Source organism: Theobroma cacao, chromosome 3 (genome assembly GCF_000208745.1).
Source record: "Theobroma cacao cultivar B97-61/B2 chromosome 3, Criollo_cocoa_genome_V2, whole genome shotgun sequence".
NCBI classification, from domain to species: domain Eukaryota; kingdom Viridiplantae; phylum Streptophyta; class Magnoliopsida; order Malvales; family Malvaceae; genus Theobroma; species Theobroma cacao.
The window spans coordinates 29,062,776-29,083,373 of NC_030852.1; the positions used below are offsets into that span (position 1 = coordinate 29,062,776).

Sequence of the window (20,598 nt, forward strand, 5' to 3'; positions counted from 1 at the left end):
TTCGTTTCCTAAAAAATCAATATATGTTTAGAATATTACAAGTGTGGGTTTCTTGGGCATGAAGCTTTTGGCTTTTGCTAAAAGGCAAATGGCCGATAAATGGCAAAATTTGTTATCCATCCTTTTTATTGATGCTATGTTCATGTTCATCGGTTACTTTCGGAAACAAATTAATGACGAGATTCCTCAATAATGCAAAACCTCCATCAAGAGAGCAGGCTTAACAAATGTTTATTATTCCTTTCAAAAAAAAATTTAATGTCTACGTCCTTGCTGTCAATTTCTCTAAGTTAATTTTTGGTAAAACGGTTATAAGTATTATTCTTTTTTGGGAAAATACAAACATGTTTTTCAAGAACTCTGGCTAATGCAATTAGACTGGTTGAGACATGCCAAAGGTGTTTCTTAGTTTACCCCTCCCTCCTTTTTAATACTCTATGAAACAAAATGAACTATGCACAAAATAAATGGGTTTTTGGAGATGTCTACATACCACCAGTGCATGAAAGAAACTTACGGAACCTTGCACCGATTCTTTTCTTCATTTGGCTCCTCGAATACAAAATCTCAGTGCTGCAAAGAAAGCATGAAATGCAGATAATAAATCAAATTTACCTTATAGAAAAAGGAAGAAAAGCGTAAACTAAAGGTGACACGACGCGAAAGAATTGAACATTAAAATCAAACAAATCGAGAAGATTCAATGCAGTCACACAATTTGTTTGCTTCAAATGTTGTTAGCTGCTGCCTGGAAGGAAACTCAAAGGAAATAAGGAAGAAGGCCCTTTATATTACAAGTTCCTTTGATTTTGCTTATGCTTGTAAGAGAAATAAAATTATTTTATAACATAAAAAATCTTTATTTGGAAGCGAAGCATTGTTCAAAAATCTTAATACTTAGAAGGCAAATAATGTTGCGTTGCTTCTGTTCATAGACGAGGAGAAATCCATCTTCTAAGAACCCATATATGAAACTTGCTCAGGTACTATCTCGTGGCAGGCTAGGCCCAACCAACGATACAAGCCCATAAATTCACAAATCGATGCGGACGGGAAAATTTACAACATGACGAGCAAATCATGCCACGTGTCCAACATTATTTGTATGTACTGTTCTTCAGAGCTGAAATGATTAAGTAACCCTACCACTGTGCGTGAATCTCTCACCAAATACAAAGACACGTATTTCAGGCTTCTAAAATAACGTGGAAACATTTTGCACTTGTAAAATTTGTGATGATAGCTTCACTATTGGTTAATTTGCCCATAATTGTACCTCTTCTCTTTTGTACTTATCATACGTATTTTGCTTATTTAGATTAATTTAAAAGATATGAACATACTTCTTATTTTTGGATGAGAGTACGGTTGCATCCAAACATTTACTAACGAATCATACTTCATATAAATTAAGTATATAAACCAAAAGACCGATGACAATGACATAGCGATCAGCGGGGTCAGGCGATTTCCATTAACGTTGAGCCTTGAGGAGCTCTAAATATGGAAATGTTGAGTGGGTGAGGCTCTTGTCTACAAACTAAATTAACCAAATAGCTATTAACAAGTTATAGAAATATTAAACGAGTTGTGCATTTTTATGTGAAAGCATCTGCATGTGATGATGATCAAAGATACGAAAATTGACCCAAGAAAGGGTAATGCGATATTTGTGACATGAAAGTAAACAAATTGAATTAAAAAAAGTACATATTTTGGACCCAAAATTGGTTGTATAAAACCATGGTCAGTGCTAGCCATTTGGAGATAACCCATAATCAGTGTTTGCAACAATTTGTCACCAGCCCTTTTGGCTCTAATTTCCACTTTCCTACTCCCCAAATTGATTTTCATGGCTGCCTCGGCACCACCCCAACCTCCACCTCCCCCAGAGCATGGTGGCTTCTTTGATGTTGGCCTACGGTGTAATCTTTGCGAAGCGGTTTGGAAGCAAGTATGGATTGCTGGGTCACCAGGTAGAGTCCTCAGCGACTGCGAGATCTTTTGCGCCAAACAATATTGCGGCCGGAGGTTCAGAAGCAAGGCTGATATGAGAGGCCACTTTGACAGACCGTATTCATACGAGAGAACAAGAAAATGTACTGGCTATAGTGTTTCGTACACTTTTTATTATACATATGTATATACCAGTTAGTCTTTTCGGTACTCGTGTCACTGTATGTACGTGTTGGCTAGTCTTAAGATTGCTTATATGTAAAAAACTGAAAATGATATAAAATTAACCTTGAAATAATATGTAGCATATATATTGGAGAATTAATTACTCCAAAGGTTGCGGGATTCGGATTTAAATAAAAAGTAAATATGTGAATCTTTAAGATTTTTTTTCCATAAATTTCAGTAGGGTCCTTAGCGCCAAACAATAAGAAGAACCTTAATTATAAAGTGCGTGTACGTTTTTGGTTTAGGGTTATGATTTTGTGTCCAAAAGAGTAGGCTATGACAATGGCCACCGAAAAGACAAGAGAATGGGCATGGCTTCCAAAGAATGTTCTTGATCAGGTCTTGGACAAGTTCTTGCCACTTTCCTATTACATCGGATTCGCTGCCGTCTGCAAACCATGGCGCGATGTTGCTTTAGACCAGAAACGATGGCGAATCCAAACTTGCTGCAAGCAACTTCCACTGCTTACGATTCCTACCAAAGACAACAGCCAACTAAGTCGCGCGCGGTTTATAGAGCATCACGGACAGGAAACTCCTCAACTTCCAACTAAACGTTCCATACAATCGAAGGTGCTGCGGGTCTTCACACGGTTGGGCCATGTTTGTGGAGGTCGATACAGCTATACTTGTCTTTAAACCCTTCACGGGAGACACCATTCGTCTTCCGCCAATCATGGATGTATCTGACAGAATCGATGACCCTGATCATCTTGGCTTCTATCAGTACGTAGTGAGGAAGGTGGCGTTATCAACTGATCCATCTTTATCCCGGAATAACTTTCAGGTTTGCGGCAATTTATGGGTCGTATTATTCATTGGCTTTTATGAATTGTGATGACAAATCTTGGACGGACACAAATTTCAAAAGACACGTACTCTTTGATGTTAATTGTCATAAAGGTTCTCTCTATGTGGTGGGGTACTTTTGTGGAGTTGTTTCCATCGACACTAGCGGCAGAAGCGGGAAAAAAAAGCGGTGTTGCCAAATGATTATATAGTTCCTAAGATCAAGACATATCTTGTAGCATCATCGAGTGGGGACTTGCAGCAGATTATAAGGTTTTTGGATACAAAATATGTTGATTTGCAGTATATGACTTCCGGTTTTAAGGTTTTCAAGTTGTTAGAAGATCCTATGCGGCAGAAGGATTGGAAGAGATAAATACCTTGGGTGACGACGCTATATTCTTGGGTGACGATTATTCCATGACTGTTCTTGCATCGGATCTTCCCGGATGCCAATCAAATTCCATTTATCATACGGATGATTACTACGAAGTATGTCTATATGACCCTTATGGACCTCGCAACATAGGTGTTTTCAGCATGGAGGATGGCAAAATTTCATTGCATTACACTTCATATGTTGCTCACAAGCATATGCCTCCCCCTATTTGGATTTTTCCAAAGTTGCAGCCATGAAAGAGCATGTTTTAATTTTTCTCTTCATTAATTACTACTACTAGATTTGGAGCAGGCAACCTTTATAAAATTATCAGCTACTATTATATACGAATAGTGAATTTTGTATTACTAACTTTTCATGTAATCATATATGGCATTCCTACTCCCGACGCTACCTGCTAATGGCTTGAATGGATTATAAGGCAGCAAAGAGATCAAAAGGACGCCTTGACTTTGGGCTTTATCAGTAAGTGGGCTTTTGCCTATGTTGCTTTTTGTAGTAGCCTTAAGCCTTAGTTGAACCCCTGGATAGTAAACGTATCTAATCTAACCGTTGAGTAAGGCCGTTGTTTTCTTCATCCAACCCTGGATAATGAAAATTATTTTTATCACCGACCGACTTAAAACATAAAAAAAGATTTGAATCTGCCCATTTCCTAGCACACCCAAATGCTTTAATTTATTCTTTACTTGTCCAAAGAAATGGTTTTCTTTGATCATAAAGGTGAATGTTCAATACATTGAGACAGAGTACTTTCCAGCAAGGCATTAGATGCCTAACTTCAGCCTTTATTTGCGACAAACAATCCTTTTTAACATGGCCACAATCCCCACACTCAGTTACAATGTCCCATCAACTTAAGAAAAAAGACATCAAAATCCCAAAACCACGTTTGCCATTACATTAAATGGATTAATTAATATCCTACTACGGTAGTGCTGAAGTACAATTCAATTGACATTAACAGCATAGAATGCGAAGAACGATCTAGAAAATTAGAAATCATCACCACCATCATCGTATCCGAGATCTTCTTCAACTTTCTCCGCCACCTTATCTTCGAAATGATCCTCCAGCGCATCCACACCCTCCGCTAACGCGAGCCCACCCAAAGCCCCTGCAACCGCACCAACAGCCAATCCTGTTCCCATCCCTCCGAACTTGCTCTTCTTCTTTTCCTCGTGCCCGTAGTACCCACCGCTTCCCTCGCCGTACGGAGCCTGACCGTACGCCGGCTGAGCATTATAATTGTACGCACTGTTAGGGTAGCCAGCTGGCGGGGCTACGTTGTAGTAAGGATTTTGCGGCGATGGCGCCTGCGCGTACGAGTAACCATAAGCAGGTGGAGCAGGATAGTCTCTAGAAGCTGGTGGTGGGACCCCGTAGGGAGGTGCGTGGTAGGGATCACGCGCATAATAGCGTGGCTCTTGGATCAAAACCTTGACGTCAACTTTTCCTTGGGGTCTACCCGATGGTCGCTTCAGATGGAGCGTTTTCTTGTGGCGTTCTCCGAAGCCAGCGTCGTCGAGGACATCCCGGAGCTTGAGCTTAGCAGAGCCGATGAGAGGCTTGGTGTCCTCCTCGGAGCCGGCGTGCACGACGTCGACAAAGAGAGTGGAGTCGTCGTAGATGGGACCGGGGAGAGGAATGACTAGAGTTTCGTCCCAGATGGGACACGTGTCGCCCTCCTCGTCGACTTTAGAGGAACACTTATTCTTCGGGTCCACCCATACGACGACATATGGCCTGATTGGGCCATGGCGCCAGTTGACGTTTTTGAGGGCTTCGGCGGAGGAGAGGGTTACCTCTATTTCACGGGGAGAGGCCATCTCGGTTCTTTCAAGGGTGTAAATGGAAATTTCGAGAAGAAACGGGTTTCGTTGAGGATTCTGAGAGACAAGGTGATGTTTGCACGTATTTATAGTTCTAATCCATGAAGAGGTCTATGGTATAAATAAATGTAATTACTAGATTGACCTTCTAGACTGAAGAAGTACGATAATATGGTAAGTTCGTAGGAGGGTAAAATGGGTAAAAAGTAGTGGGGAAGAATAAGCTATTAACTCATCTGGGACAGGGGGAATCACGGGACGGGTGATACCTTGCTTAACCGTTAAGGTCATGTTTGGTAGGTGGAATGGCTAAGCCATTCTCTCTCTATTTCTTACAAAATTTTATCCCTTTGTTTGGTTTGTTCTTGGAGAAGAAATAGTCATTCCAAAAGGAATGACTATTCTTTAAAATTAGGTAAAAGCTTGGAATAGCTAATACCACAATCTCTCATGGTATTAGCTATTCCACACCTATGAAAATAAAATTTATACATTTTGGACTAAAATATCATTGTTTATTTTTAAAAATTACAAATTTAAATTTATAAAATTTATATTTTAATTATAACATATTTAAATTATAAATAAAAAATTAGTATTTTAAAATATTAATTTTTAAATTATTAAGTGAAATTTAAATTAAAAATGAAAAATGCAAATAGAGAAAAATAAATCTTATTATAATAAAAAGGTTAAGTTATTAATTATATATTATAAAATATTTTGAATTTAAAAATTAATTAAAAGTATTAATATTTTAATCATAATAATATTTAAATTATAAATTAAATTACCAATTATTAATATTTTCAATCAATTATAAATTATTAATATTTAAAAAATAAAATAAAAACAAATAATCATAATAACATTTAAATTATAAATAAAATAGTAGTATTTTATAATATTAATGATTAAATTACAAATAAAATATTAATACTTAAATAATCAACTATTAATATTTAAAAATATAAATTATTAATATTTAAAAGATAAAATAAAATAAAAATAAATAATCACAATAACATTTAATATTAATGATTAAAGTATAAATAAAATATTAATATTTAAACTATCAATTTTTAATATTTTAAATAAATTATACATTATTAATGTTTAAAAATAAAATAATTTAAAAATAAATAATCATTATAACATTTAAATTATAAATAAAATATTAGTATTTTGTAATATTAATGATTATATTATAAATAAAATATTAATATTTAAAAAATAAAATAAAAATTAAATAATCATTATATAATAAATGATATTTTTATCTTTTTATTTTTTTTTTCTTATTCTAAAGTTATTTTTACCAATCAAATATTGTAATACGTCATAATAATTATTCCTGCTCTATTCCATTTATCATATCAAATTACGTAATACCTATTCTATTATATTCTCATTTTATTCTATTCTCACGTAATAACTATTTTATTTTATTTCAGCCTATTTCATGAACCAAACGTGCTATAAGTGTTTGCTTAATTGGTATCTCGACGCACAGTCACATATGGCAATTTCTAACTGGACAACGACAAGTATTATAACCAAATAAGAAGAGTGTTTTACAATTGAAGTGCGTTCCTTGGCGGGAGACGAATATTCTATTTCTAGGGGAACAGAAAGTTGCTACACGGAGTGAACACGGGTTGACTTAGACCAGTGAAGCAAAAATCGTGCAGCCCATTGTCTTCTTCACTGTTTATATCTTTTTTTTTTTTCCATTTTATGGACCATCGGAATTGCTTATGCATGGTCTATAGAAAATGGACTAGCTGAATTGATTAGAAGTCAAGGTATCTATCTTTTAACTTATGATATGGATCACAAAATACTAGTACTATATGATATGAAATTATGGATAAGGCAAGATACAGTCTAAAGAAGCTAACCATTACTAGATGTCATATTGAACTTTTTTCTTTTTTTCTTGCTAGCGAGGTGAGATACCTTTGTCCTGCGGCAGGATTCTATTAGTGTGACATTTTGTGCACTTCGTCTTGTGGAGTTTTGGAAGGACAAAGGTTATATATTTGACATTTGCTAATGGCTACTTCCTATTGCGGACCCTTCCATGCCCAAAAGTCTGTCCTGGTTTATATCGGGTTTCGATAATTCATAGGCTCTTTCGGCTTGATCTCAGTTACTGTACTTAATAACTTGAGATGATACGGACAAGCTTGAATTATTTTCTCTACAAGACCCAGACCCAAACTAGATTGAGCTCAAACTTCCCTAAGCCCGGCTCATTGACCCTTTTATTATCCACGTCCAGTGAGAGCTGTTGCAATTGTATATCATGCTTGAGCAGGTTTTTGTGGTCAGGCACTGAGGAAGAACCAAAGGGAAACTTAAGATAAACTGGTCAGGTTGATAACGAAAGGAATAGGACTTGGAAGCAGGTAATGGCAATAACACTCGTTACTTGGAATGGAACAATTTGCTTTTATGAATCATGTCATGAGTCAATTTTGTACCTTATTAATTAATGTCAATCAAATGGTTTAGCAATACCCATGGAGCATGGTATAGCAAACTTAATTTGCGATGTAGCATGAAAAATCTACCTCTCCTAACTTCAATTAAGCAGCATAATTATGAAGATTTTGTTGGCACGGAATACGGTCCACAATTGAAGCAAACTTCTTTCATCTCAACAACCAAAGCAAAGGGGGAAATTTGCTTTCCCTTACTTTCTTACATGTTTATCGTGTATACAAGGGACTTAATAAAAGATACATAGAACTAATGTTTTAAGTACTCATTATTCTTTTTCTTTTGTTGACCTCTTAATAAAAGTCTATAATTGCTCTTAATTATTTATAAAAAGGTTTATACTAATACAAGTTTTGAGCATTAAAAGTCCATCACTTTAATTAATTTGTGAATTTTTTTGCATCAATTATATGTTTCTCAAGTCACTAGTTCGAATTATAATTAATAAAAAAGACATGATATTAAAAATTTTAAACTACTAAAAAAACTCAAGTAAATATTTATTCTTTTATTATATTTAATTAAATCTTTATAATTTTATTTTGAATCAAATAAATTTTTATAATTAACGATTAATCAATTATCATTAGTTAAAACATCACTTGTCATTTTATGTCACATAGAATTAATGTGGCATGCACATATATCATAATAAATGATAACATGACATACTCATATGGTATAATGATATGATTATTTGGTATTTTTATTTTTTATGTCAATATTATATATATATATATATAAAATAACAAGTGATATTTTTAATTAATAACGATTATTTACCTGTTGGATATAAAAATTTATTTGATCAAAAATAAAAATATAAAAATTTAATTAAATATAATAAAAGAATAAAAAATTATTTAACTTTTTAAAAATAATTTCAAGACTTTTTAAAAATATTATGTCAAAAAATAAATGAAGAATGTTGAGAGAGGCACAAAGCAGGATGTTCCTGTAAATTCTCAAACAACTTGAGCTGCGTTTCAGAAATTGCTGAAAGTACAGTAATTATATTGTAAATACAGTGCCTCCAGCTGGCACCTTATGATTGGACCGTCTTAAACTTTCACACACAGGTCCTTACATTATCGGCAAGCCTCAGCGCCTCCCATCGAAAGGTAAAAACCCTAAACCCTAAAAGCGTTGTTATATAATAATCTCTAAGCCTCCGGCCCAAATACTGCTTCACCTCTCAGCCTCTCTGTTTCTCTAGTTGCTTGCTGTTTCTCTCTCTGTGCTTTCAAACTCTCCCAGGGATGAGACCTCCAAGAGGTAACCAATGTCTCTCTTATTCCTTGCTTGGTGTTTTTTTTTTAAATCTCTGCTCTTACATTTCCGTTGTGCTTTCTGTATATTATTGCACTTTTCTCATTCCAAAATGATTCGAAGGGTTTTATTTCTGTTTATGCGCAATTTATACTGTTATCGAAGAAAGTAGTAATTCCAATTTTAGAACCCGACTGAGTGTAGGCTTCATAAATGTCTTCTTTGAGGACACTGTTCAGCTCTCAGTCTTGGGTTTATTTTTCTTTTCTTTGTTTTTTTAAAAACAAATTTGGGTCTTATAGTTTGGGGTTAAGAAGCAGCTTAGTTCTGTTTTCTTTTTATTAGTTTTGAGTCTCGTTATTGTATTCCTAATGGTTGGATTATGTGCAGGCCGTGGTGGTGGCGGCGGTGGTGGGTTTAGGGGCAGAGGTGATGGAGGGAGAGGGAGAGGAAGAGGTGGTGGTGGTGGAAGAGGTGGCGAGAGGGGCAGTGGCATGAAACCCCGTGGTGGGGGACGTGGTGGCCGTGGTGGAGGAAGAGGGCGTGGAGGAGGAAGAGGAGGAATGAAGGGTGGGAGCAAGGTTATAGTTGAGCCCCATAGACACGAGGGAGTTTTTGTTGCCAAGGGTAAAGAAGATGCTCTTGTAACTAAGAATATGGTCCCTGGTGAGGCTGTCTACAATGAAAAAAGAATTGCTGTGCAGGTTATTGGTCTTTCTAATAACTCAGTTCATGTTGTTCCTGTTATGTAATATATGATAGTTCATATGATGGATTAAAGATGCTCTATTATTTTACTAATTTGGTGTTAGCTTTTCCAGTTGACTTGTTGACATGAGTATTTTGCAACGAGAAATTGAGGGTCTCTCATGCTTTTTGTCTTAACAGAATGAAGATGGTACTAAAGTTGAGTACAGGATTTGGAATCCTTTCCGGTCTAAGTTGGCAGCTGCAATTCTTGGTGGTGTTGATAATATCTGGATTGTAAGCCGTCAAATCTTGGTTATTTGTTGTTCATGTTATGTGTTTATCTATTCTGACACCCTTTAATTCCTGACTGGCATGTGTATGTTATTTTTTAAAATTAAAGAAACCTGGTGCTAAGGTTCTCTACCTTGGAGCTGCTTCTGGTACCACTGTTTCACATGTATCTGATGTTGTTGGTCCTGTAAGTTTATTTAACCTTATGATTTCAATGTCTTTATACCTTTGTGTTTGGCAAAGTTGCTTATTGGTTGTACCCCTTTTTAGGCGGGAGTGGTATATGCTGTAGAATTTTCACACAGAAGTGGTCGAGACTTGGTCAACATGGCGAAGAAGCGAACGAATGTTATACCTATCATCGAAGATGCTAGGCATCCTTCCAAATACAGAATGCTAGTAGGCATGGTGGATGTGATATTTTCTGATGTTGCTCAGCCTGATCAGGTTTGCTTTTTGTGTATTTCTTACTTTATTTGTCATTTAGAGAGTAGTGAAGAAACAAAAAGGCAGATGTTCAATTTGGTGGATTAACTGGTTGTGCTGTAGTGTGTTAAATCTTGATGATGTACCTTCGTATTTATGCTCTCTATTCTTATCTCATCACTTGCATGCATTGTATGGCCTACACTCATTTCACATTTGCTTTTTAAACGATCAGGCACTTTGCTTGGTTTTGTTTCTCATTGGCATTGTATGTGTTTATTATTTTCAGCGTTCTGTTTTCACAGAGTGTGCCTGTTCAATATTTGTACAGTAGCTTTATCTTATTATATGCATATGACGAGCTCTACTCGGATTCCCCTTCAAGACTTCATGGGTGATGCAAACTCGAGTTTCTGATGCAATATTAAGTCATCATCTTTAAATAGTTTATCAAACTTGGTTTATAAGAAAGTTTTACTTTTTTTTTTTTTTTTGGAAATTTTGTTTCTTGATTTTTGTTTACTGTACTAGATATATATATATATTTTGGTCTACAAGGAGTTAAAACTTAAAGATACTTCCTCTTTTCCTGGAAGTATGTCTAAGAAACTCTTACATAGTATCCTCCTTTTTTTTTCCCATTTTTTTTCTGTTTTGTTATTATATCACTTTGTCAATAAGCAAAGGATGAGGTACTCGGATTCCCCTTCAAGACATCATGGGTGATGCAATACCGAGTTTCTGATGCTTGCTTCAATCTCTCTACCATTTTTGTTCAAGGTTTTTTCGACCTTTTTTCTTTTTTTCTATAAGCAATTTTTTAACTCTCTCAAGAGTTGTAAGTGTAATTTTTTTTCTTTTAGTATCTTTTTTGTTCTTTCCTTCTTTTACTTTTATCTAATGTCACATTAGTATTTGAAATTTTTCCATCTTTTTTTTTAACAAGTTCATACATTGTTTCTTCTAATGTTTGTGAAAGGTTAATGGACTAATCTTGTGCATTGCATCGTTTTTTACACAAAGAGAAATCGTTTCTTCTGTCAGTGCTCTTTATTACACAAAATGAGTTTATAATAATTTGATGTCTCTGATTTTTAGTCCACTGGAAATCCTCCAGCCTACTCACTTCTCGTACCCTTATCCGGTGGGAATGAGTTGATGAAATATCTGCACTTGCCTTTTGTTTCTAAGTTTTTGGTTACTTCTGACTTTATTTGCAGGCAAGGATTTTGGCCTTGAATGCATCCTATTTCCTGAAAGCTGGAGGTCATTTTGTTATTTCAATCAAGGTTAGTGTTCCAAAATTTGTGGCTTTAAAGCTGGAAATGTGTTAAATTTGTTATTTTCAGGGACTTGGAAGTTACTATGCGAAACTTTCTAATTTCATTAGATGCTATCGGCTCTATATGTTGTCTAAACCTGCTTGAATATTTCATTTCAGGCAAACTGCATTGACTCCACTGTTCCTGCCGAGGCTGTATTCCAGAGTGAAGTTAAGAAATTGCAACAAGAGCAGTTCAAGCCATTCGAGCAAGTCACTCTTGAACCTTTTGAGCGTGACCATGCTTGTGTTGTGGGTGGCTACAGAATGCCCAAGAAACAGAAAGCTGGACAGTAATTTTGTAGGCCTTGTTTAAGCCAATGTTTGCTAGAAAATGACGCTTACTTTTTGCCCTTTTTACTTTATTAGGTGTTTATTAAAACTCAATATGAATGCTGTTTTGAAACATTTTGCACTAATGTTGGTTTTGATCGTCTGCCTGCCCCCGTCTGTTTACTGCGGCTCCACAACATTGTATTCCATGATTTAAGCAAATTCACCAACAGCTTATGTGATTAATGAGCAATATAATTAAAACATCAAAATGTGAAGATGGTATGTTGAGGTGACATATTCTTTCAATTTATTATAAAGTAATGTTCTCTTTGTTGGTTGCGAAGTCTCGTCAAGTTTATAACGGAATTGACGAAAGGGCTGGTTTCTTGCCACGAATGACAAATGAACCATCATATCAGTTTGAATTGAATTTACATACGGGTTTTTGAAGAAATTTGTGAGATTTAACACTTACGACTGTCGTTGCTGCTGTTAAACAAGGTTTTTCTTCATATTTATATCAAGTATTAATAAATGTGGTGATTAATGGTAACAATTATTAAGGTAAAATACCAATCAGTATTCTTTGACTAAAATACCTTAGTATGGTAAAAAACGAGAACCTATCTGCGTTTGAAATATAGACTTGATTTACGCCGATGACTCTCTGCTCTCCCCAGTCAGCATCACTAGTCGATTGAGTTGAAGCGATGAGAGAGGAGGAGGAGGAAGCCTTAACCAGATTGAGATGGCCTACGCCCTTGTTGTAGCCTCGTGAATGTCCCTCCCATGTCAAAAGGAGGCTAAAACATTACTCTCCCTGAAGTAGCTTCCCTCCTTTTTTATATCTTTTAAGTTTTACCCTTCCTCTTTTTTCTTTAGATAAATTCTCAAATGTAGAAGAAAATTCGGTAATTGGACTGAATGTCATGCAAACGGGCCAATCTACCATTCAGCCCCAAAAAAATTCAGAAATATAAAGACCTGTCAGAAGTGGGATTTGAACCCACGCCCTCTCACGAGGACCAGAACTTGAGTCTGGCGCCTTAGACCACTCGGCCATCCTGACTGATGCTTGTTGACATAACCCAGTGGTGTCTTTTCCTCGTGTAAATGTTGATCATTACAGAATGACACATTTCAATTTATGTAGTTGTAACTTTGAACAAGAACTGCTTTGATTGCATAATGACATCCTCCACAGTCTCTTGAACAGAACCACCTAGGTCCAACATCAAATTGGAGATTGGACATCTGAGTTTCACTGGGCCAGCAGCCCAGCACGAAGCTCAAAGTTGAAGCTTCTGTTGATGATTATTCTTCGCACAGCTTGGGATGCTTATGCCTGTCCTATTTCCACTGAGGAGAACAATAGAGTCTATCGTAAATAAAGCAAAAACTGTTTTGGAGTCATGGAGAAAGTATGGTGGAGACTGTTAGATTCCCTTTGCAGGGTCTTAATATAGACAGCTGTGAACTAATTGGGGTCTGTATGATGTTGCCCTCCTGTAGTTTCTTGTCTGTTTGTTTATTGTTCTCTTGAACCTTGGTCAGTGCTGATCTCGGCCTGACCTTCTTGTTGTATCCTTTCTAGCAGCTTTGCTGCTTCTTTTTGGATAAAATCATGACAACATCTTGACGCCTGGAGTAAAAAACTAGATTAAATAAAATACAATCTTAAACACTCCTGCGTCACATCTACTGATATAAGCTTAGTTATTTCAGTGAGCAGCGTGAATATTTTTGTAGATGGCAAATGCACACACAAATTTGGTTGAATGACCAGGGATTTTGTTTATTTACTATTTTTTTTATCTCTAATTGGAATTGCCTCCATATAGAAATCACGTCAGACAAAACCTCGGATTCAAGTCAGCTTGTGACAGTATTCAGTACAAACCAACTTGCTCCCAGCAGAATCAGGTGAAATAAAACCAAACAAATGCCAAAAAGAGTATTGACAATATTGTTGTTCTTCTAACAACTCATCTCATGTGTTACTATCATTAACCTTGTCAGTGCTGATGTCTTGGCCACCCCACTTCTTCATGCGTTCCGTTGTTTGCTCAACCTGCAAATGAATTACTCTACTACTTAGTTTGCTTTGTCTAGAATTCTGAAGACCCTGGATTACGTGAGAAAAAAACAAAACGCAATTGACCACACAGAACAATCAAAATGAAATCATATTACTGGTCATTTTCTGTGGAACTTTTGTCATCTCATAAGTAAATAGAAAGGTTTGTAAGCAGAGATAGAAAAGGATGAAAAGAAATCAGTGGTATGCCTTAGATTATGCTCTATTATATGCAAGTTTAGCCTGAAGAAACGCCATTATCTAGGGAGATAATAACGAAAGCAATTTTACTAACCTCCTTGTTCCAATTGGTTCTAAAGAGAACAAGCAAGAGCAGCAAGGTTTGCAAACCAATTCCAGCTATCATGCCTCCCCAAAGTCCCTGCATAGTGGGAAGAAAAGTTAGAGGTGTTCTATTTTGGTTATTAAGAATTTCAGCTTGAGCCTTCTACCTAAGGAGAGGCATGCCTGGTGATTGCATCAGGCCAGAGTCAGAAACAAGGCCACATATTTTACATTAAACTAATTAGAATCGGATGGATATTGGTAGCGGTTCATCATGCATAGACAGGTAGGAGAGGAAGTGGAACAGAAAAATCATACCATCACTCCTAAATTTGCTGTATAACCAAGTAAGAATCCGAGCGGAAGGCCAAAAACGTAATAACAACCTAAGTTAATATAAGCAACCAATGTCTGCCACCCACCGCCGATGGCAACTCCTACAAGAATAACATAGAAAGCATATGACCAAGAGAAGAGATACAGCGATTGTGCAATTAATTTCATAGCAAAAAAAAACTTATTGAGATACCTGATATCACAGGCTGGACACTGTTAAGAACCATGGTCACACCAAGAAGGTATGCCAGATGAGCAACAGCTCGCTGCATTTCTTCGCTGCTAGTGAAAATGACGGCAAAGTGGTCCCTGGTTATGATGATAGCAACCATGCATAAAAGCCCTATGAGGAGAGACTGAAGCACGGTGACATAGACGGAGTACTTGGCTGCTCTTGGATGTCCCAATCCAAGCTCATTGGAAACCCGAACGCTGAGAAAGTTGGATCAAAATGTGGTATCAATTAAAGAAAGATGATTCACCATTTTGACAAAAAGTAAAGTAGTAGATCCTTTGTTTCAGCAATGCCATTAGCAAAAAATTTACAAAACCGGAGGAAGGCTCCTGTTCTATGGTACCTTTAACAGTAATTTTGACTAAGATGAGATCATTATTGTATAGCTATGGCTGCCGAATGAAAAGTTTTCAGTTTTCAAGATTATCATGCCAGTCTGCTTATATTGCCGTTCAGCCAAAAAAAGAAATAAATTTTTGAGAAAAATATGAAAATGATGAATGAACTCTTATAGTATGAAAATGTCAATATGTGTATAATTATCCCTATATACTGAAGAAGTTTACCTCATAGCAGCGTTTATTCCTATGAACAACATTGCTTCCCACCCATTCAAATTCATACTGTCATGTAAAATCAAATTGAAGGAACAAGTAAGAAGCTTGGATAATGTGAATAAATAGATCATAAATGTCAGAACAATGCATTAAAGCAATCTAAAGAATTGCAGTAAAAATTGTAATTTGTAAAATTAAATGGTTGGACTTTTTAATTGTCGTTTCATTACATAATTGATTTAATATGTTGTTTCTTTCGGAACTCTTTCCATTTTCCAATCCCATTTGCTCATTGCTCATGTTAGCATGCTGCTTTAACTACTTCCATCCAAGTATCTAGAATGAGTAACACAGAAGTTAAAAATCTTTCATCACTCCCAAATTAACTTTGAAGTGATTGAATCAGCAGTGAAGTACAAGAATATATGTGATACGATTCAGAAACAATTGAAGAGCCTTTATAGAACTCACCAAATTGAAAGGGAACCGACTGCAATCACTGCATTATTGAGGTGACCAACAAGAAGAATCATGCTCATCATGTACCAAACCTCGAGGCAAAGCATCAGAGCTGAGGAAATGGAGAGTCGAACAAAGGCCCATATCTCCTTGAATGCCAACCATGAAAAGCCATGCCACCCCTCGTTGCTCCAGAAAATAACATAGGCGACTTGAGCTAAAGCGATTACCCAGCTGGTGATATCATATGCTATGGCTGCACCAGTTGTACCCCAATCAAACACAAAAAGGAACAGCCAAAGGATCCCTACGTGAAAAATCAGAGTCACGAACCCAATCCAAGCAAGCACGTTAACCTTGCTTTGAGCCTGAAGGAACTTTTGAGTAGGGAAGGTTATGGCAAGTGAAAACAATTGAGGGATGATAAGTATTGCGAACTTCCCAGCCAGGTTAGCGATCTCATCTTCTTGCCCCAGAAGTTTGAGGAGTGGCGTGGCGAAAATGTAAAATGGCAATATGATGAAACAAGAGGACAACAAGATAATCCAGGACCTTTGCATATAAACGCCAAGCATGTGTATTTGTCCAGCACCAAAAGCTTGCCCACAAAGTGTCTCCAGTGCACTCCCCATGCCAAGCTACATGTTCATTCATAATTTGCACAACAAATTTAATTAAGTTCCACATATTTCTTTTATGTTTTTACATATTCAAGAACCATAGAATGTTTTTGCCCCACTATTCCAAAAACACACAAGTCATGCTTCAGAAAGGGACTTTACTGGAAACAAAAATTACTACTGAAAATCATAAAATTATAATCTTATTGTACTTGCCGATATTGGCTTCTTTGACTAATCGAATAGTAATAAATAAATAGAAAAGTTAATTCTATATTCGAATTAGTGATCAAATTTTCAATTTAATATTTAAAATTAAAATTTTATAATTAAGTATTCAAATTTTGTTTTCATTCAATAATTTATACTTGAAACTAATTTCATTAATCAAAGGAGTGAAGTGGCAAAAAAAATTAGCCAATTAAAAGTGACGTATGCAATTTTACTTCTTAAATTTACAATTTTATAATGACTCAAATGTTAATATATGTAATTAGCTCTAAATAAAAAGAAATTTGTTGTTCTTATCGTACCTTCGTGCAGTACTAAAAAGAAAAAAAAAACAAACGAATTGAATGTTTTATCAAAATGAAAGACTTATTTAGTCTTTCATCCACTTCCTCAGTATCTCCTTACCATTATACTTAACGTGAAGTCAACACGGCAACAGTTTTTCTTTTAGCGGTATATATGAAGAAAGAAGCCAATGTTAAAATATATATATATATATATATACACGTGGAGAGAGAATTAAAGTGAGGAAGCAAACCATGAAGCCGAAGGAGAAAGTTCCGATGACAGCGAGAGCGATGGTGACGGCGGAGAGTTCAATATTACCGATGTGTCCAACGAATATATTAGTGACGGACATGGTTCCATATTGACACATTATTTGGAAACCAATGGGACCTGCGATCTTCCACATCTTCACCGTCTCTATCCAAAACACCGATTTCACTTCCTTGAAGCTCCTCGCCGGTCCGTAGTCTCCATTCTCCAACAACGTCAACGTCGTAGGTGGTGACCCGTTTAACAGTGGCGTCGTCTCCATACTGTCGGCTGAGAGCCAGTGGCCTGGTGTGTGTATGGAGACGCGTGCGGCGGAAGTTGACTGAGTTTGATGAGTTGAGTGAGGAGATGATTGTGGATAGGATCCCCCGCTTCTCAGGCTAAGTCTTCCGTTGGCTTTGCTTTGTTTGTTACTACAAAATTGTAGCACAAAGAAGTAAGATGCAACCCTCACTCTCAAAAGGTTTAATATCATAGCAGAGCCTTCGTTCACTGCATTATTATTAAATAAAGTGGAGTGGCACGTGTTTGACTTTAATTTGTACTACTAACCATTATACTACTTTGTTACCATAATATTAATATTTATAATAATATACTATAACATAAAAAAACCCTTAAATAACCCTCATTATTACTTATAAAAAAAGAACACCACGATTGAAGATCAAATTCTCTCATCAATAAATAGTAAATTTAAAAAAAAAAGCACTTAAATACTACTAAAGATTTCAATGAAAATTACTTCTAAACAAGAATTAATTTTGTATACAAGTAAAATGTTTAAAAAAGTTTGATTTTTTATTGTTGGATTTCTTATTAGTAGTATATATATAAAATGACACCTAACTTCACAAACATCTGTCTGTTTGTATCAAGTATATATACTGAATTATTACAATATAATTTAAGAGGGTAGCCGAAATTCTAGGTCAGGTCTCTGACACGTAGCTAGACTCTCCCACCTTTCGCTGATCTTGAAACGAGCAAATAATTTTGCTTGAATAACGATGTGACTGCAGTGGAGACTGTTAGTTGGGATGCTGCATCTCTAAATCAGCCATTTAGCTTTGGGTTTTAGAAGAGGTTAGGCGGCCTATTGGCACAGGGGTGTGTACTCACATTCTTCGTAAAATGATTAATTAAATTATATTAAGTTATTTATTTTTAAAAATTTTAATATAAAATTATAATATAATTATAATACAATTAATAGATATAATGTGATTATATTTTAAAATTAATATAAGTTTATATTACAACGTATTCTGTAATGTTATCAAACTTGATGTGATATTTTTATCCTTCTTCAATTAATAAAATTCTAAAATTTAAATTTTATCATTTTAAAAAACTTAAAAATATTTTTAAATTTTTGAAAAAAATCTATAAATTTTGAAAAATATAAAAATAGTTTTTTAATTTTTAAAAATTATCATAAAAATTTTAAAAATTAATTATTAAAAAAATTCTAGAACTATAAATAATAGAAATAACTTTTATTTTTAAGAAATTATAAAAAAATTAGAAAATCCATAAAATAAAAAATATATTTAGAAGTTTTGAAAAATAGAAAATATTCTTTGGTATGTTCATAATTTTTTAAAATGATAAAAAAATTTTCCTCTCTGTAATTTTTAATAAGCATTTAGAAATAAAAATATGTCTTTTTTACTTTCAATTTTTTTCAAAAAATCTCTTTTGGTTTTTTTTTTAATTTTTTTCTAAAAAGAATTATTTTCATTTTTAATGTTTTACAAATATTTCAAAATAATAAGAATAACATTATATTTTAAAATTTTTAAAAGTGCTAGCATATAAAAAGTTAGTCTCTAATTAATATTAACATGGATTTGCTTGATGCTTAGTTATTTGTTGGAAATTTTACTTAAGAGATGATATCATATAAAATTAAAGGGTAAAATATCTGATCCTTTTATGTTTTGATTATAATTTCACACAAGTTTATTAATATAGAAATAAACAGTCCGTTTTAAAAGAATATCTTCCGCTGAACATATAAGTTCAATCGTTAATATTTTTATTAATTTGATGATTTTATAATATTTTTTTAATAATTTTACCTTTCATTATTTTTAAAAATTGCTACATTATATAAATTATAATTTTCATTTTACCCTCATTTACACATTTGGGGTGAATTATCTATTTTTAAAATTAATAGACCTGTGTAAAATTATAGTCAAAACTTAAGAGGTAAGAGTATTTTGCTCTATATTAAACTTATATTTTAATATATAAAGATAATTCTAAAAACTAACATTACATTTTCAATAAAATGCTTATAAACTAAAAGCTTATTTAATTACACTTTCTTAATATATTAAACATTGTAATATTATTTTACCAATAATCACATTTCCTATAATATAATTATATTGTAAAGTATCACTGTGAAATAAATGCAAAAGCATTTTAAGAGCATGATCCATTTAAGATAGTTCTTGACGGTTAAGTTTGCTACCCCACGAAGGAAATTATTGAACCATGATATTGACTGCCACCAAGGCAGGGGCAGGGGGTAGCTTCCATATGTACGTTCATCTACCTACCACCAAGGATAATAAAAGTTGAAGGGCTTCCGCCAGAAGATTTTCGCCTTCTTTTATTATTATAACTGTTATTTGCAGAAGATTTATACTTATATTTATAAAAATATTAAGAAATTACAAGATACTGTAATATAGAAATTATATGCCGCCCTTACATTTTCTTTCCTTTTTTTTTTTGTTTAAATACAGAAACAATATTATGAAAATGAAGGGTAAAAACAATTTTAATATATATGAACCAAGTAATTAATATGGTCAAAGTTGATGTAACTTTTTAGTGTTGTTTTATTTTTGTAAATTCAAACTGAGTCGACATTACCAATTCATTGGAGGTTAATTTACTTAGACTCCTGCATTATACATTTATGTTTGGTAGAAAGTTTTCTGGAAACTTTCATGTTACCTAAACTTAGGTTTAGTGCTTTCCCCTCTAATGACTACATACTGATAGGCAACTCTTTTTTTTTTTAATAAATTCTTCATCTATGTTAAGTAATCATTCTCTTTCCATGAACCCCTTCTTTTTTATTATTATTATTATTTTTGGATGGATAAAAATGGCCTCAACCTAATCTGCATGAGCAACAAAAAAGGCAGAAACTTAGTATCGATAATTGGGCTAATAACATTACAAAAAAATGGCCATCATAAACAATAGAGATCCTTTGAGCCGTCCAAAGAACA

The 20,598-nt window shown here is 34.5% G+C and overlaps 4 protein-coding genes and 1 non-coding gene across 6 annotated transcripts in view; 1 reads left to right on the forward strand and 4 right to left on the reverse strand.

Annotated features, from left to right (window-relative positions):
- The window catches only part of LOC18605608 (UPF0496 protein At3g49070), a 2,390-nt gene extending 1,594 nt beyond the window's left edge, over positions 1-796 (reverse strand). Inside the window, exons 1-2 of one of the 2 annotated variants that reach the window (XM_018117511.1) lie at positions 714-796; positions 494-573 (exon numbers count right to left, since the gene is read on the reverse strand). In XM_018117511.1, coding sequence (XP_017973000.1) covers positions 494-545 — 52 coding nt within the window. In that variant the 5' untranslated portion in view covers positions 546-573; positions 714-796. Of the gene's footprint in view, positions 1-493; positions 574-713 lie in introns of those variants that run through there. The other variant, XM_018117512.1, reaches the window with a different exon arrangement.
- Positions 4,063-5,276, reverse strand: LOC18605610. Its single transcript, XM_007038711.2, has one exon. It carries the CDS (start codon positions 5,200-5,202, stop codon positions 4,369-4,371), a length of 834 nt encoding a protein of 277 aa, XP_007038773.2. The 5' UTR covers positions 5,203-5,276; the 3' UTR covers positions 4,063-4,368.
- LOC18605611 (probable mediator of RNA polymerase II transcription subunit 36b) lies at positions 8,820-12,226 on the forward strand. The gene is made up of 7 exons (XM_018117534.1): positions 8,820-8,985; positions 9,370-9,683; positions 9,868-9,963; positions 10,070-10,147; positions 10,231-10,407; positions 11,607-11,675; positions 11,828-12,226. Exons 1-7 carry the CDS (start codon positions 8,970-8,972, stop codon positions 12,002-12,004), a joined length of 927 nt encoding a protein of 308 aa, XP_017973023.1. The 5' UTR covers positions 8,820-8,969; the 3' UTR covers positions 12,005-12,226.
- TRNAL-CAA lies at positions 12,969-13,052 on the reverse strand. The gene has a single exon. It is a non-coding gene; the product is annotated as a tRNA-Leu (tRNA).
- On the reverse strand, positions 13,741-17,814 carry LOC18605612 (protein DETOXIFICATION 35). The gene is made up of 7 exons (XM_018117447.1): positions 17,322-17,814; positions 15,945-16,570; positions 15,483-15,539; positions 14,875-15,113; positions 14,664-14,782; positions 14,356-14,442; positions 13,741-14,054 (listed from the first exon to the last, which is right to left on the reverse strand). Exons 1-7 carry the CDS (start codon positions 17,601-17,603, stop codon positions 13,974-13,976), a joined length of 1,491 nt encoding a protein of 496 aa, XP_017972936.1. The 5' UTR covers positions 17,604-17,814; the 3' UTR covers positions 13,741-13,973.